Below are 16,486 nucleotides of genomic sequence, written 5' to 3'. Positions count from 1 at the left end.
GGTTATAAGCATGGTGATTTACACCCGTTGCGTGAATGCGCGGGCGGGTCGCTTAGTAGTCTAATTCCTCGATCTTTAGGCCTCTTGATGTGAATTAGAGACCCTTGAACCGGCTCTAATTCATGCCAAGTGAGTTCCTACGACCCTTGAACCGGAGTAGGAATACCATGAAAGGGAATTTCGGTCCTTGAGCCTTGAACCGCCTTGGATACGACTACCGCCAAAGTAGGAAATTTGCATCTACATTAGATTAGCTTCCGACACATGAGATTTGGGTGAAGGAACCTCCCTAGCACCCGACATTCCCATTATATTGTTCACACCTTTCTAGTTTAATTTCCTTGCATTTTTATTAATCGCTTTACATTTTATTACTTTTTGTTAAGTTTAAATCCACTCTCAAACATTAAATCCATCGACTCATTTGTGTATACCCATCTTGAGGCTACAAGTTAGTGGCTTTGAATAGGCTTGGTGTGAGCTAAGCCGAGCATTGCCAAGGCTTGGTGCCTTGATTGTTTATAGTCTTATTTTACTTTTTATTTTTCTTGTGTGCTTTTAGTATCCTACCGCCAATTATCTTGGTTAGGTCTAACACCTAATCCCTGAGGTACGATAAACTAAGGTCCAATTACTTCCCTTACTTGACAACGATTCGTACGCTTGCGAAGAGTTTATGAACCAAGTCATTGGGGAGCAGGGTGGCTCCAGAAGTATAAGGATGATTTGATTTAGAAGTGTAAATGCTTTCTACAGGTTTTGGGTAGCCCATTTTAGAGGAAGTTTCACCAAATTTTTAGTAGAATTTCTTCTAAAATGGGCCCCGCAGGGCCATTTTGGATTTCAGGGTGATATCCGGGGCGGGTCCTGTCAAAGTCTATGTATTATGACAAACACCAATTAGGAAAGAGTGCACAAATGACTACTCTATTTACTTTAACAAAGTGGTGACATAACGGAAAGATTATTCTATAATGAAGAAACATCATTACAAATATCACAGCTTTAGTTGTTAAAATTATAGATAAATCAAATTTCTAATTTTTATTCTCTTTAATTGTTAAAATTTAAGATAAAAAGACATATCGAGTTCTTATTAAATTACTCCAACCAACGCACGGATATGAAGCTAATATACATAATACTGCATGTGGTTAGAAATGGAGGTCGGGCATCCAAACCCGCTGGCATAGGCCACTAGCAATTTAACTCTTCTTTTTTTAAGATTAGAGAGAATATTCACAAAGACTCGGTGGTGAAGATCGTGAGATTAATATATATAAGCGTATATATACAAAGGCTTTAAATTATATCCCTCAGGGTTCATATGGTATAGGAATGAATATATATGATATAATCAGATATATATATATATATATATATATATCCTATCCAGAGCGGAGCTCCGCTTTGAAATTAACGTGTGAAGTTTGAGTTTTAGGTCACTTTTCGGTCGCATATTTACATCTCGACCGTTCAGTTTTTAGGTGCTAGTGTATAAATCATCTCTGCAAATTTTCAGCCAAATTGATGATCGTTAAGGTATCTAACTCTCTTAAACCAATGGACGGACTGAATCTGTCAACCTGAACCGTACTAGCTTTAAGGCAATTATCAATGTCTTAACGATCATCATTTTTGCTGAAAATTTGTAGAGACGATCTATACACTAGTACCTAAAAACTGAACGGTCGAAATGTAGATATGCGACTTAAAAGTGACCAAAAACTCGAACTTCACACGTTAATTTTCAAAGCGGAGCTCCGCTCTTGATAAGATATGTGTGTGTATGTATATATATATATATATATATATATATATATATATAGGACCGTTCTGAAGAGGACGTCCACAACCCAGAAAAATTGCAGACGTCCCTCCTCCAGCGTCGAGAAGGCAGTGATGGCTTCTCTGCGATTGCCGGATGAACCCTCTGAACATCCCTGACCACTTTCCAGTCGGGTGGATTCGCCGGTAACCACTTTCCAGTCGACCTTGATCGGACTACCACTTTACAGTCGACCACGCTGCCCATACCTCCGACCTCGATCTCTTTGGCCTTCGTCTTCACTGCAAACTGGTCTGGGATGCATGTAGCCTCCGACCACGATCTCTTTAAGGCATTAATAACTACCTTAAAACTAGTACGGTTCAGGTTTGACAGATTCAGTTCGTCTATTGGTTTAAGCGGGTTAGATACCTTAAAGATCATCAATTTCGCTGAAATTTTGTAGAGATGATCTAAATATTAGTACCTAAAAACTAAAGGGTCGAAATGTGGAGATGCGACCGAAAAGTGACCATAAACTTCAATCTCGCACTTTAAATAGTGTGTGTATGCATATATATATATATATATATATATATTCAGTATGTAATTATTAGAGCTGCCTCCCATGCCCAGAATCAGTGGAGTCTGAACTTTTCCAATCATTTCTACCAATTAAATACATTTGCCGAGTTTAACAAATATAAAACATGTTGAATTGACACGCACCCTACGTCCCTACGCAGCCAAATTATTTGCTGTCCCTTACTAATTTTAGTCCATCAATCACTTTTTTTAAATTTTTTTTATTTTATCAAAGTCCATCCATTACTTTAATGTAGTAGCTAGTTATATAACTTTTCTTCTTATATTTTCTTGCAAAACAAACACGCTAGCTGGCACGCAATTTCCAAACACACTGTAACAATGATCGATTCAGTTCCGGCTCCTGAAGTCGATCATGGATATTCATACACCACTCTCACCGTAGAAAAAATATGCAGCATCGTAAATTTAAAGCTCAAGACGCGCGAGATGTACTTTTTCTGGAAGACGCTTTTTGAAGATATCTTCAAGCGTTACGAGCTCACTGGCATCGTCAACGGCAGCGAACCCTGTCCCGATCGGTTCCTCATTCATAAGAACGGAAACCTCACGAATCAAGTCAATCTGGCCTTCGATGTTTGGCATGAGAAGGATCAGAAGATCATAACGTGGATCAAATCGACTCTTTCCGAAGACGTGGTGCTCCCACTAGTCACAACCGGAGTCATACCTTCGAATTCGTCTTGTGAGCTTTGGCTTAGCCTCAGGAAGAGATTCGCAGTCGCGGGGGTGTCAGCCGAGTACAGGAGAAGTCTGGCCGCGGCCGCCTTGGCAACCACCGACATTTGTGACGCAAATCCGGCTCGGTTGGAGAGCGGGGACTTGCGTCTTTTGGAGCCAAATTTTCAAAGATTCGGAAAATGGCACGCGTTTTCGGGTCGGGTGCTGACCTTGAAGGTGTTTGAGGACAACACGTTGGTGATTGAAGCTTTGTCGAGAAAAGGGGAGGGGAGGGTGTTGGTTGTGGACGGCGGAGGAAGCATGAGACGTGCCGTCACCGGAGGGATGCTGGCCAAGTGTGCCGAGATTATGGGGTGGGCTGGGATTGTGGTGAATGGGTGCGTAAGAGATGTGGATGAGATCAATGAATGTGAGATCGGGGTGAGAGCTTTGGCGACTTGTCCGGTGAGACCGATTAAAGGTGAAGATGGGAGTGGCCAGAAGCATGTTGATGTCAACATTGGAGGAACATGGATTCGTGACGGGGAATGGTTGTATGCGGATAATGATGGCATCCTTGTCTCCACGACTAAATTGTCAAATTTTTTTTTGAGAATAAGAAACTTTTATTAAAATAAACCAGATTACATAAAACGGGATCGACCGGTGGTGGACAAGAATTCCCCACTCTCCTCCCTAAAACCTAAACCAGTTACGGGTCCGTCATGAATGACCTCCATGAGCCGAAAGGGCCCAACCCCTAACCACCTATATCGCCCAACCTCTCGGGCTACATAGAATCCCGAGAATATCAATACTACCTCATAGACAACCCCCAGAAAAACCAACGCCCTCTTCCACACCGTGTCCCAAAGGTACCAGACCACGTGCAAGGATCGCTCGTCAGCACATTGACCATAAGATAAAACCAACAATAGACCAATTCGTCCCCAGGAAAGACACCACATCCATGGCACCTCAACTTGACCCAACCCTAGCTCAAATGAGTAGGGACATACTAACGACCAAAAAAACCTAACCAAATTACTAACCAAAAAAACTACCTTAAACAAAAGCACAAACCGGCCGCTGCAATCCTCTTCTCTTCCTCCAGGTGTTCCGCCGGCAAACCACCACCATAAATCAATCCCTTCGAGCTCGTCTCGCCGAAAGACTGCAACCCACGCAACAATCCACACCAAACCCCCTGCCGGTTTTCGATGGGATCCAGACCAAAACCACAGACCCAAACCAAAAACCGGGAAGAAATTAACTGTACCCTGTCGCCTGTTTGCTTCCACCGGCTTGAGAGCCTGAAACCACCATTGAAAGCTCCACCATCGAAGGCTCCGACTATCGACACAACGAAGAGCAGTAACCAGCCCCATACAATCCATGGTATGCCGCCGCCACGATCTGGTTGCTGGCCACCTACTCCATGTTTGCACCGTCGTCGAACCCCAATCGCCCATCAACCACGCCTGCGCAACCGCCTGAGAGGAGAGACGCATCATACAGAGCCCAGGCCAATGAAGAAAAAGCAATACCTGAAGCCACGAGACTCCACGAACCAGTCCGGCAGCACCCGCCATCCGTCGATGAGGCCAGAAGCCATGGTCGACGCGGAGGCGCCGCCGGACCAGCACTGAACAATCCCCTGAGTTTCCCAAACCCTAGTTTCTGTCTCCTATTTTTGCGGAGCGTTTTGGGGTTTTTAGCATCCACTTGTTTGACTAAATTGTCAATTTGATTTGGTTTCAGTACGTAATTCAGTCGATCATAAGGTTGTACCAGTAAGGTTAGTCTCAGAGTGTGCACCTCGATCATTTTGTTATCATGGTAATAATTATGGGTTCACAATCACCATAATATGTCTTGGATCTGGCTTATTGTCCAGGCCAAAATAAAGTGAAAGCCCGTTGCTTCTTTGGTTTAAGATTTTGATCTTAGAATCTGATTCTGAATGAGCAAATGTTGAATATGACTATTAGAATATATATATATATATATATATATATATATATATAAGTTTGCTCAGGTGCGGATATCCGCACCGAAGAAAAAGGTGCGGATTTCCAGTTTTGACCCACTTTCCGATCACATTTTTACATCTTAGCCGCTCAGTTTTTAGATCATAATGTATAGATCACCTTTACAAAATTTCAGCCAATTTGGTGATCGATAAGGCATCCAAATTGCAATTTACACAAACGGACAGAATCTGTCGAACCGGAACCATTCATATTTATAATGGTAAATTGCAGTTTTGGATGCCTTAACGATCACCAAATTGGCTGAAATTTTGTAGAGGTGATCTATACATTATGACCTAAAAACTGAACGGTTAAGATGTGAAAATGTGATCGGAAAGTGGGTCAAAACCGGAAATCCGCACCTAAGCGAAAAGTGCGGACGTCCGCACCGGAGAAGCGCTGTATATATATATATATATATATATATATATTTTCCCTTCCACTAAAAAATCCTTCTTTTTTTTGGTCATTTTCAAAGATTGATCATTAGACCTACTTTTCGATTACATGTTCACATTTTAACTGTTCAGTTTTTAGGTTGGTATATCACCATTAAAAATTTTCAGCCAAATTGATAATCATTCAGGTATTTATAACTGCGATTTACAATTATAAATATGAACGGTTCAAGTTGGACAGATTCGGTTCGTCTATTGATTTAATCTAATACGATATTTTAACAATCATCAATTTGGCTGAAAATTTGAATAAGTGATATATACATTAGGATCTAAAAACTCAACGGTAGAGATGTTGATAGGTAATCAAAAAGTTGGTGTAATAATCAATCCCTCAAATTAGCTAAAGAAAATGATCCCTCAGTGGAAGGCCTATATAAATATATATATATATATATATATATATATAAGGGATCGTGACCACTTACCTAATTTTAGCTTTAAAATTGCCTACTTACTCTACTAAGAGTTTTTTAACCCCATTTACCTAATCTAACATCTATTGACAATATTACCCTCATTTTAATTAATAAATTGCAAACATCTCTCTCTCTCTCTCTCTCTCTCTCTCTCTCTCTCTCTCTCTCTCTCTCTCTCTCCATCGTCTTATTGACTTTAATTTCTCCACCAGTTCGGAGTCGCCGGCGTTGTCCGTATGTCAAAGACCTCGGCGATGAGCAAAGTGCTTCCAACCGACGGGATTGAAGAGTTCTTTGCAACGGCTGAGAAGCAAAAGCGGTGATCGGAATTCCGGCAAGGTGCAAAATCAATGTCGTCGTTGTCTTCTTCTTCTCAGCCTCAACCCGCTTAGCAAGATCGAAGACATGTCGGAACTTTCTGGCGGGTTCTTGACGACGAGGCCAACGAATTTCTTCCAATTGCTTGAGGCCTCCGGCGAGAGGTGCAAGTAGCTCTCCATTTCGATATTTTGGCTTGGAGGCGAAGAAGCCAAACCAGTCAACTAGGTGAAGAAGATCTGGACTCGCTCCTTTATATATGTGATAATTGGAATACTGAGCTATTGAGGTGTTAGGTGTCGACCATTTATTCTTTCTTCATCTACAATAATAAAAAAAGTTAGTAGACTAGTTCTCTTTACCTACAATAATAGTAAGACGACGAAGGGCTAGAGAGATAGGCCCTGCAATAATTACACAGAGCATGCATAGCTATGCTAGTTGATAAGGAAATGGAGGCCACGTTCTCGGGGCCAATCTTTTATGCCAATTTTTTTTATTTTTGGGAAGTGTTACTGTGTTGTTTTACTTATTATTGCAAGTCAATAATAAGTTTACTGGGGGGCAACAATCATATTATTAGGGGGCAATAATGTTTCTACCGGGCGGCAATAATATGATTACAGGGTATTATTATGGGGCAATAAAATTAGACAACAGTATCCGGTCACCAGTCCGGTAGCCGGATTTGGGATTTCAGTGATTACTGGGAGGCAATAATATGATTATTGGGGGGTAATAAATTCAGACGCTGGAATCCGGTAGCCGGATTCTGGATTACGGTAGCCGGATTCGGGATTCCGGTGACCCGTCGCCGGGGGCTGGATTCAGGTCACAGGTTGCCTGAGTCCGTCACCGGAGTCTCCGGCCGGCCACTGGTCACTGGAGTCCGGCAATGTCTCCGATGACTTCTCTCACTAAGTGACAAAGAAGGAGAGGGCAAAATTGTCCCAAAAATAAATAAAAAGGGATAAAAAAAAAATACTTAATTGGGTATTAGGGAAATAATCTCTTAGAGTATTTGGGTATTTGGACAATTTATTTGAGTGTTTGGGTAAGTGGGCAATTTTAAAGCTAAAATCGATCATTTTCTCTATATATAAAGCCTCAGTAGGCCAAATGTACAATCTGCGTTCCTAATGAACGCAATAGTTCATGTAAAGTATGGAACCAAATAGGCCAAACCAGTGTGCTCTCTTAGCTTGAATTAGGCTTTAATTGCAAGTAGAGAATAAATGGGGTTATAAACAAGATGAGAATATAGATTATCTGACAAACAGGTACGAGGGCACGAGGCTTTGCACTGTGTACGTGTGTAAATTGTAACGTGTGTTCTCCAGCTAGCACTGTTCTTACGTACCTTTACGAAAGGTTACTTCAGATCGATAATGTTGCTTCAGGAATCAGGAGTATATTAATTGGACATACTGAACTAGTTTTTATTCTTTTGTCAATGAGAGTTTCTATTAGGACCTCCAAATTTGCTCACTTGACCTCACTCTATTATGAATTATTAAATGACATATATAACCTACTATAAAATGACTATTAAGGACAATAATTATACTAAAAAATATTATATTTATTTTATGTAGACTTTCCAATTCAATAATATTAGATTGTATTTCTTATTATTTTCCTTATCTATTTTCATTTTCCAATTTCACTACATACTCATTAAAGCATTCATATATATTTAATAAGAATTAAAAATATGATTAAGATCATATGACATAAAAATATATGATATATATGTTGAACGCATATTGGTGAGTTTATGATTTATGACCTAAATCTAAGTCAACCAATTATATTTGCAAAAAAAAAAAAAAACTAGTAGTTTAGAAAAAAAAAAGCTAAAAATATTTAAATAATTAATCATGTGGTACAAAAAATAGAGAAAAAAAAATTTAAAACAAATGATTTTTTTTTAGAATAAAAAAAATGATTTCTTCATTTTTTTTTCACAGCTCAAATAGAAAAAAAAACAAAAAAAAAACAGAATAGTTCATGGCATTTTCTTATTGATTAGACATTAATTTTTGAAACCCAAGTTTGATTAAGAAATGTATATTTAGTTAAGATTTATAGAGTGATTAAATCATTGAAATGACTAACTTTTTTATTTTAAAGATAACAATTTGTTTGCAAATTATATGATTGGGGTTATTTGAGGAAGTTTAGTGAGGTTTGGTGAGTAAATTTAGTATTTGAAAATTTGATAAGAGGTGTAAAAAGCATAGTGGTCAAGTGAGCAAATTTGGAGGTTCCAATAGAAAAACTCTTTGTCAATCAATAAATTCAAAAGTAACCATGAACATATATATATATATATATATATGATTATATTCTTAGACCTAGAGCTGTAAGAATCAGCAATGTGTAAAAGTGCATATCGAAGAGGAACTAAAGTGCAGTTTCTCAGTGTAAAACTGTAGTTTTCTTAATGAAAATTAGATACAGAGATGTAATTCGTCCCAAAAAAAAAAAGACAGAGATCGATATAAAAGAACTACAGCTGTAGAACCAAACTTTGGAACAAAGAGCAAAACTGATATCGATCTCTCACTCTAATGGCCGAGTTGCTAGACCTGCCAGAAGTCCTGATTATCCAACCACCACCGCCCTTCACATCTTTCGAATCCGACTTCACCCAAAAGTTCAACATACTGCGAGCATGGGAATCACCTCTCCCTCTGGACCAGTTCCTCACCACCCACGCCCAATCAGTCCAGGCCCTCCTTTGCCACGTTTTCACTCTTGTCAACGCCGACCTCCTCCGGCAGCTACCGGCGCTGAAGCTCGTGGTGTCTGTCAGCACCGGCGCCAACCACGTGGACAAAGCTGAGTGCCGGAGGCGTGGGATTGCGGTGACCAATGCCGGAAATGCGTACTCGGAAGATATTGCTGACATGGCTGTTGGGTTGTTCATCGATGTGAATCGGAGAATTTCAGCAGCTGATTGGTACGTCAGACGTGGGCTTTGGTCTAGCAAGGGAGACTATCCTCTTGGTTCCAAGGTCTGTAATACTACTTCCACCCTGCACATTCATTTTATTGATTTTTTAATGTGTTTAACTGGGTCAACTTAGGATAATGGGATTTGAGTTTTTAATTGCCAAGTACAGTGTTAGTGTTTTGTTTGGGAACATAAGATGACATATCCTTAGAGATCTGCACTCAATTAGACGATTAGTCAATTAGGTTGGGGGACTTAGAATTAATCCGCACCTGAGATTCAGGATTTCAGGATCTCGAAACGCGGAATCATGGATCCCGAGTATCATACCAAATTAAATTTCATCATGCTTAGTAGGTTGAACCAAAGAAATACATTTGCAACCCACGGATTTTTGCTTGTGTTGATCTTGTTAGAATATAGTACGTAGTTGCAGTTTGGTAAGAGATATGTGGCTAGTAGAAAATCTCAAAATCCACCAAAACTCATCTCCTCTGTGAAAATTCAACAAGTGGTAATGTTATATTGTTACGTATTCCCTGATCAATCTGATGGCAAGCATTAGCCCGACCATAATAATTTTTGTCACATGTATCTGAAAATGTTGTCCTCTGGATTACTCAGCTTCAACTTCTGATTTCTCATGATACAACGACTTCCTAACTTAATTGCAGATAGGTGGAAAGCGAGTAGGTATTGTTGGATTGGGAAACATTGGCTATGAAGTTGCCAAAAGACTTGAGGGCTTTCGCTGCAAGATCTCATACAACTCAAGGAGCGAAAGGCCGTCTTTGTCGTACCCCTTCTATTCCAATGTCTGTGAGCTTGCAGCTAATAGTGATGCCCTCATCATCTGTTGTGCATTGACAGACCAAACCCGCCACATGATCAACAAGGAAGTCTTATCTGCGTTGGGAAAAGATGGGGTGGTAGTTAATATAGGGCGTGGGGCAGTTATTGATGAGAAAGAATTGGTCGAGTGTTTGGTGAATGGAGAGATCAGAGGTGCTGGTTTGGATGTGTTTGAGAATGAGCCTCATATACCGAAAGAGCTTGTGGCAATGGACAATGTTGTTCTGTCTCCACATAAGGCTCCTCATACCCTAGAGTCTTACAAGAGAGGAAGTGAAGTAATGATCGCCAATTTGGAAGCTTTCTTCTCCAACAAACCTTTGGTTACTCCAGTCATGGATTAATAGATATGATTCTATTTGAGGGTTTATTTTGCCTGTATTATTGTGGCCTTGTGGGTATCAAAGCTATTTTCTGTTTAACTGAACGACCCAGTTATATTCCTTGTCTAGTTGTCTTTCAAGTTTTTGTCATCGAAGCAAATGAAGTGATGATGATGCTGTTCAACTTAACCATTTAAGATTCAAGGTTTTAGAATTGTGAAGTGCGGAGTGAGTCTTGAGGGTTTGTTGCTTTTATTTTATTTCAGAGATAGAATTCTTGAAAGGTACTCTAGATGAAAACTAAAGCTAATATAGGAAAACTATGTTGCTTTTATTTCTATCTTAACAGCAAAAACTGGCAAGGACAATACTTTTATTTGGACCTTCAGTAAACTTTTGGACTCAACTGCCCCATAGGCCCATATCATTGAATAACTCCATCATCCATCAAATCACGGACCAAGTTTGCGCTCAACAAACAGAAAAAGAAAGGTACACACTACACAGAGTGGGTCCTCAAAGTGGGACTCCGATCCGACGCTCCCTCTCATTTTCTCATAGTTTAATTCTGGACGCTCAGTTAGATCTTGTGGCCAGGAATCAAAGCACCCTTTTTCTCCCTCCTCATCTCCTCATCTCTATAGTATTTCAGAGTACTACTGAAATTTTTGAATCACGAGTTGTTATTAGATTAGCTCATTCGATGAACGGACTATATATAAATTTGCAACTCTGAAATTTCAATATTCTAAGAGTACTGTAAAATTTTCGATTTCTCGTAACTGTGGAACATATGATGAGTAATGACCCATCTTACCTCAGCCCCACAGTAGCAAAGAGCTGTAGTTGACCTTTCAATGTTGATTTCATTTTCATTAGGTAAACTACAATTTTTGTGGTTGCTCTTGGATTTTGAGATCAATTCAATTTCTTTGTTCAACCATAAAATATAAAAAATAAATCCGGTATTGCACCAATACCACAAGAGCTCTTGTTCTCACCAGCCAGTGTTTTCATTTTCAATTAATTATCTCCTTCTTTTTTCTTTTTCTTTTTTCGTTAGAAATTAATTGTCTCCTTCATTGACGTAAAAGCCAGCCACCTCCAGATACACAAGTCTTGGGTCTTATTTTTGTGTATAAAAAACCACCGACAGTGTCAAAAGTCATGGACTTCAAAATACCCTCAATGGTTCCGACCCTACTACACAAACACAACATAGTGCTTCGGTACTACTGCTTCCTCGAATTAAATCAAGTTTTTTATCGTTTCAGTTAAGTCTATTTTATTAAGTAGCTTTTAGTGTAGTGATATTTTTCCGGATGAAGTAAAAACAAAATGAAAGTTAAAGTAGAAGACCCATGATACTCAAGAAAAGTATTATTGCTTGAATCAGAGAGGAAAAGGAAAGGATGGTGGGTCAAATTCATGAAGAAGTGGAGTGGAGGGTACTGGAAACTGGAAAGGAACCTGTGGTATGGACTCAGTTTCCATAGACAGTTGTGTTCCACACACTTCTCGTGTGCCAAAACAAGACGATTCTATTCTTTCTTCTCCCTCTGGACTTTATGCTCTTCAATCTTCTTACCCCACCAATCACACTTTGTTTTTCTTAACCACTAAAAAGGAATTGAAATCTTTATTACAAATCTTTCGATTAAGTTAACATGGAACCCAATGTCTTTTAAGTTATGATTGATGATGAATGGCAATCACTAGTGTAGTGCGGCGAATCAAGAAGCGGAGCAATACCCAGTAGCTTGTTTGGTTAGTGGGGATCTCACTTAAAACCTAAGACCTTTGATTTGGACTAGAGCAAGACTAATAAGTTGGAGCCATTTGGCTATTACTCGTTTAGGAGAATAACAGAGTTCCTTCTGGCACAGATAGGATGGGTCATTTTCAGTTCATTCTCCTTTCTTTGACAACCTTGAACTCTTGAAGCTACTACTGCTTTGGACTATTGTCTATCTCATTCGTCGAAGGTCTTGGTTATCCACGACCTAGCTAAATCATTATCCTTGTTTATCAATTTCAAACTCAACCTTTGCCACCCTTTCACGGTTTCTAATACATGATCTGTTTTTATCTAGATTAACAAGTAATCACTCTAATTAATAACGTTTAGTCAATTTTCAACAGCTGGTAAAATATAGTTGAAACAGTATCAGAAAGGGTGGGTGTGCATAGCTAATAATAACAAATTTCTTTAATATACCAATAAATTTCAACATCCGTAGTAGTAACTTGTCCCTAGCCAATGTTCTGAATCAAGATGAGTACAAATTAGCATGAAAGTAACTCACTAACTTTGATTAATCAGTACTAAACCCTCATCCTATTTGCTACCTGCTAAAAGCAAAGCACAAACATTGCATGCCAAGCAACACAATGATGAAAGGAAATGACTAAAAGGGCTTACATCATATACAGTTAAGAAACAAGAAACAAATCCAATGAATTAAATTTGGTGGGTTCTCAAAACAAAAAAAAAGAGATTATTGTTTGTGGAAAAAAAAAATTTGTCAAGAAATTCTAATATTACAGAGCACGAACAGACAGTACAACAAATCGATTATGTATATCCGAGCAACAAGAAAAATCCCATCCCAGCAATGACTAATCTCTTCATTTTCGATTCCCCTCTTCCCCCACCATTTTCATGCACAAGTAGCAGCAAGAATACAGGCTTTAGAACATTTAGACAGGATTAAAACACTAGGAAAAAACAACATACAAAAATAAACAAAGAGAAGTCATTTATAGGAAAATGAGGACGGCCGGAAAAATCAGTAAGGAGCGTAGTGATACCCGGCGGGTGGCCCCATTCCGTTCACCGGAGGCATTCCATACGGCATCATCTGCATGGGAGGTGCCCCGTAGAACCCGGCCCCGTTCATTTTGGCCAAGCTAGTCTGGCCCTGCATTCCTTCCTTGGCATATTGATTCCACACCTGCTGTTCCTGCACAAGTAAATGCTGCTTCTTCTCCATATCAGCCATTTGCACATAGGAAGGAGGTGGAATGGTCAATGATGCGGCAAACGGGTCCTGATTCACTGGCATCACTGTGCCGTCAGGGGCAGGAAGAGCTAATACGGGTGTAGCGCTCTTCCCGGGCCCGGGCAATGCAACACTACTTGCACTTCCACCACTCAATTCGGCAGTGCCGACATGCTGCCTCACAATGCCCTGATCATACATACCATTCAACAACAATGGATCCAATCCACCACCCATTGCTGCTTTCTGGTGGGTTAAATTGCTTGCTGTCTCGACCAGAGCAAGTTCCCAATCGGCCTTTCCGGGTTCTGCAGCCGGATTCTGCCAAGCTGAGGTGACTTGGGGTTGCCCATCTGAAGGGAATGCTTCCCAAGAACCATTTGTATTGCCATTAGCGGCAGGACCAGCAAACAAAGCCAAAGCCATGTTATTCCCCTGATTATCAGCTGAAACCCCATTATCTCTCAAATCCACCAAGTCTTCTTGGACCACTGGTTGAGGCTTTGGCTGAGGCTCCGGCTCAGGTGGGGGTGGAGGAGTCCAATTCTCCGGCGCAGGCAAAGCCTTCATCTCATTCATATCAGGTTGGGGCTCCTCCTCCTGAGCCACCGGAGCCGGAAGCTCCTCTCTCCTCTCAGGACTCTTGCCTCTCTTACTTCTGTCCCTCACAAACTCCTCCAATGTCTCCAATAACTTACTCCCAATCTTCTGAATCTCTGGATACTCTGACGACCTGGCAACCCCAGTGTCCTTGCACCAACTATAGAACGCAACAAGCTCATCAATCTGCTTAGCCGCACTGGCATAAGCCTCAAACGCCTTCACACAATCGGTATACTCCATATCGAAAAACTTATCAAGCAAAACCGCCAAAACCTCGCAAATGTCGGCATACAGCTGAAAGCTCTCCCTCACCACCGGGTACAAAGCAATCAGAATCATCCTATTGTTCTTGGCCAACCCGGTGGGCCGGATCGACAGAAACCGATCCAACAGCCTCTGCAAGTGCCCCATTTTGCCGAAAATCCTCTCCGGCTTCATTTCCCTCAACGGAGTCACAACTCTCTTCTCCGATTTCGCAGACTCACTCACATCTCCATAAGACCTTGACCTCCTCATTCCTCCTCCATTATCATAGTCATAAGATCTGGACCGCCTCATCCCTCCTCCATTCTCATACTCCCTGGCCTCTCCCCCATACTCATACTCATAGTTCGGCCTCGGCGGCGGAGACCGGAAATTTCCAGAACCGCCGCTGTCTCTGGAATTAGACCCCAGGTCCCTGGCCGGAGTAGTACCACTACCACCCTTCCTCTCGAAAAGAATCAAATCAAGCCTCTGGTCCAAGTACATAGCAAAAGTCCTCACAAAGGCTGAGTGATCCCAGGAGCTGGAGTGAGCCTCGTCCCTGAAATCGGACAGGTTCAGCAGCCTGGTGCCCTTGCGCGTGGCGTAGAGGATCTCGTCCTGGAAGACCGGGTCGCCGTCGTTCATGAGGCGGTGCACCAGCATCAACGCCTTCAGCGCCACGATCCAGTCGCGCGTCTTCCCCAGTCGCTTGGACACCGCCGACACGCACGCGTGGACGTATCCCCGGGAGTATGACGTCAGCTGGAGGATCTCCCGGATGTACTTCTCGCCGGCCGGCTCGTCCTCGTGGCTGGTGGCCTTCACGATGGCGACCTCCAGGTCCGGCGCCATGTTGCTGGCGACCTTCGCGATTCCGATGCTCGTCTGGTCCTTGACGGCTCCGATCGCCTTCCGGATCGTGCTCGGCGCCATCTCCGCCGCTGATTCAGCTCGCCGATCTCACAGGATTCAGTTTTGCTGAGCTAGCAACTGAGAGAATCAACGGTTGCTGCGTTAATTTGTTAAACAAAATGAAAATTCCAATTGGTCTAAAAATAGAAAGCCGTACATTTGTGTAGTTACCGGGAGGGTCTAGATCTGCGGCGTGGAAGCTCCGGCGGGTCGGATCGGAGGCCAATGGGAGGGTGTTCGAAGTTTCTATTTTCTCCGTTTCCTCTCTGGCAATGCTTTCCCAAAAGGTCGTATGAGTCGGGGAGAAAATTGGGAATTTAAATACTGGTTTGGAGTCTAAGTGACGTGGAGGCATCTGAGCTGTAGAGGTAATCTGAGATCTGGCTGTAATTGGAAATTGCGGTGGTGTCGGGGGCCGTGTGTGCGCGGATGGGTTTGGATCTAGTGGAGCAGGGTTTAGTTTAGTAGCTGTGCGTACGGTTGACGGTGAATATTTGATAGCGACCTTCTAAAGGAAACTAGTAAACTCTACTCAAATCAAAATAGATTCCCTCTCCTTGTTTTCTTCTTATTCATTTAATTTTGGGCGAATTTCACAAATGGTCACTTAACTATGATTCATTCGACACTTTGGTTACTCAAGTTTCAAATATATCACTTTGGTCACTCAAGTATTACACTGTCATTCAAATAAGTCACCTAAGGGGCATTTTTTCTCACAACAAAGTGACTTTTGTGAATGACAGTGTAATACTTGAGTGACCAAAGTGATATATTTGAAACTTGAGTGACCAAAATGTCAAATAAGTCATAGTTGAGTGACCAAAGTGACTATTCTCCCTTTAATTTTTTAAAAACATCTTTAGCAGTTTTGCCAAAATTGCTCATTTGCTTGCTATTTTAGATTTTTAGTTAACGAAACACGAATTCAGTAGATTCACTGTAATCTTCATTAAAGTAGTTTTTGCTATTGGGCTCTCTAACTTTTGAAATAGAGAGACAAATTTGAGAGGCTCAAACTCGGCTGAGTTATATGCTACTAGTGACTAGTCTCTTTTTGCTTATAAAGGTGCTTAATGAGTCATTACACAAAGATATTAATGTCTGCCTAATTGTTTAGTGATCTTCCTTTTTCATGAAAGTTACAAGACATCAAACCAATGCTTTAGACAATAATAATGAGATTAACTATTTATACCCATTTTTCATTTAAAAATCAAACTTAGAAATCTCAAGGCATATATCTATGCAACCGTATTTGTGTATAAACTGTTAATTAATATTAGAGATTTTAAATTATGATAGTCTCACTAAAAAGAAAAGGCGA

At 41.0% G+C, this 16,486-nt stretch overlaps 3 protein-coding genes across 8 annotated transcripts; 2 read left to right on the top strand and 1 right to left on the bottom strand.

Moving 5' to 3' along the window:
* Positions 1 to 2,463: 2,463 nt before the first annotated feature.
* Positions 2,464 to 4,970, top strand: LOC112173400 (putative 4-hydroxy-4-methyl-2-oxoglutarate aldolase 3). Its single transcript, XM_024311015.2, has 2 exons — positions 2,464 to 3,627; positions 4,772 to 4,970. Exons 1-2 carry the CDS (start codon positions 2,696 to 2,698, stop codon positions 4,782 to 4,784), a joined length of 945 nt encoding a protein of 314 aa, XP_024166783.1. The 5' UTR covers positions 2,464 to 2,695; the 3' UTR covers positions 4,785 to 4,970.
* A 3,798-nt stretch (positions 4,971 to 8,768) lies between these two features.
* LOC112173089 (glyoxylate/hydroxypyruvate reductase HPR3) lies at positions 8,769 to 10,585 on the top strand. The gene is made up of 2 exons (XM_024310636.2): positions 8,769 to 9,282; positions 9,896 to 10,585. The coding sequence occupies exons 1-2, from the start codon at positions 8,836 to 8,838 to the stop codon at positions 10,415 to 10,417; spliced, it is 969 nt and encodes a 322-aa protein (XP_024166404.1). The 5' UTR covers positions 8,769 to 8,835; the 3' UTR covers positions 10,418 to 10,585.
* Positions 10,586 to 12,834: 2,249 nt separating this feature from the next.
* On the bottom strand, positions 12,835 to 15,477 carry LOC112170104 (probable clathrin assembly protein At4g32285). Of its 6 annotated transcripts, none has more exons than XM_024307256.2 (2): positions 15,317 to 15,477; positions 12,835 to 15,237 (listed from the first exon to the last, which is right to left on the bottom strand). In XM_024307256.2, the coding sequence occupies exon 2, from the start codon at positions 15,178 to 15,180 to the stop codon at positions 13,186 to 13,188; it is 1,995 nt and encodes a 664-aa protein (XP_024163024.1). In that variant the 5' UTR covers positions 15,181 to 15,237; positions 15,317 to 15,477; the 3' UTR covers positions 12,835 to 13,185. The 6 variants fall into 6 exon arrangements, with proteins under 6 accessions (XP_024163024.1, XP_024163025.1, XP_024163027.1 ...); XM_024307257.2 differs by having other exon boundaries at positions 12,835 to 15,230; positions 15,317 to 15,472; XM_024307259.2 differs by having other exon boundaries at positions 12,835 to 15,225; positions 15,317 to 15,472.
* Between the last annotated feature and the right edge of the window lie 1,009 nt (positions 15,478 to 16,486).

This window comes from Rosa chinensis, chromosome 6 (assembly GCF_002994745.2).
Source record: "Rosa chinensis cultivar Old Blush chromosome 6, RchiOBHm-V2, whole genome shotgun sequence".
Taxonomy (NCBI): domain Eukaryota; kingdom Viridiplantae; phylum Streptophyta; class Magnoliopsida; order Rosales; family Rosaceae; genus Rosa; species Rosa chinensis.
Note: the sequence above shows the minus strand (reverse complement) of the source record. Positions and strands in the feature narration are given on the sequence as shown.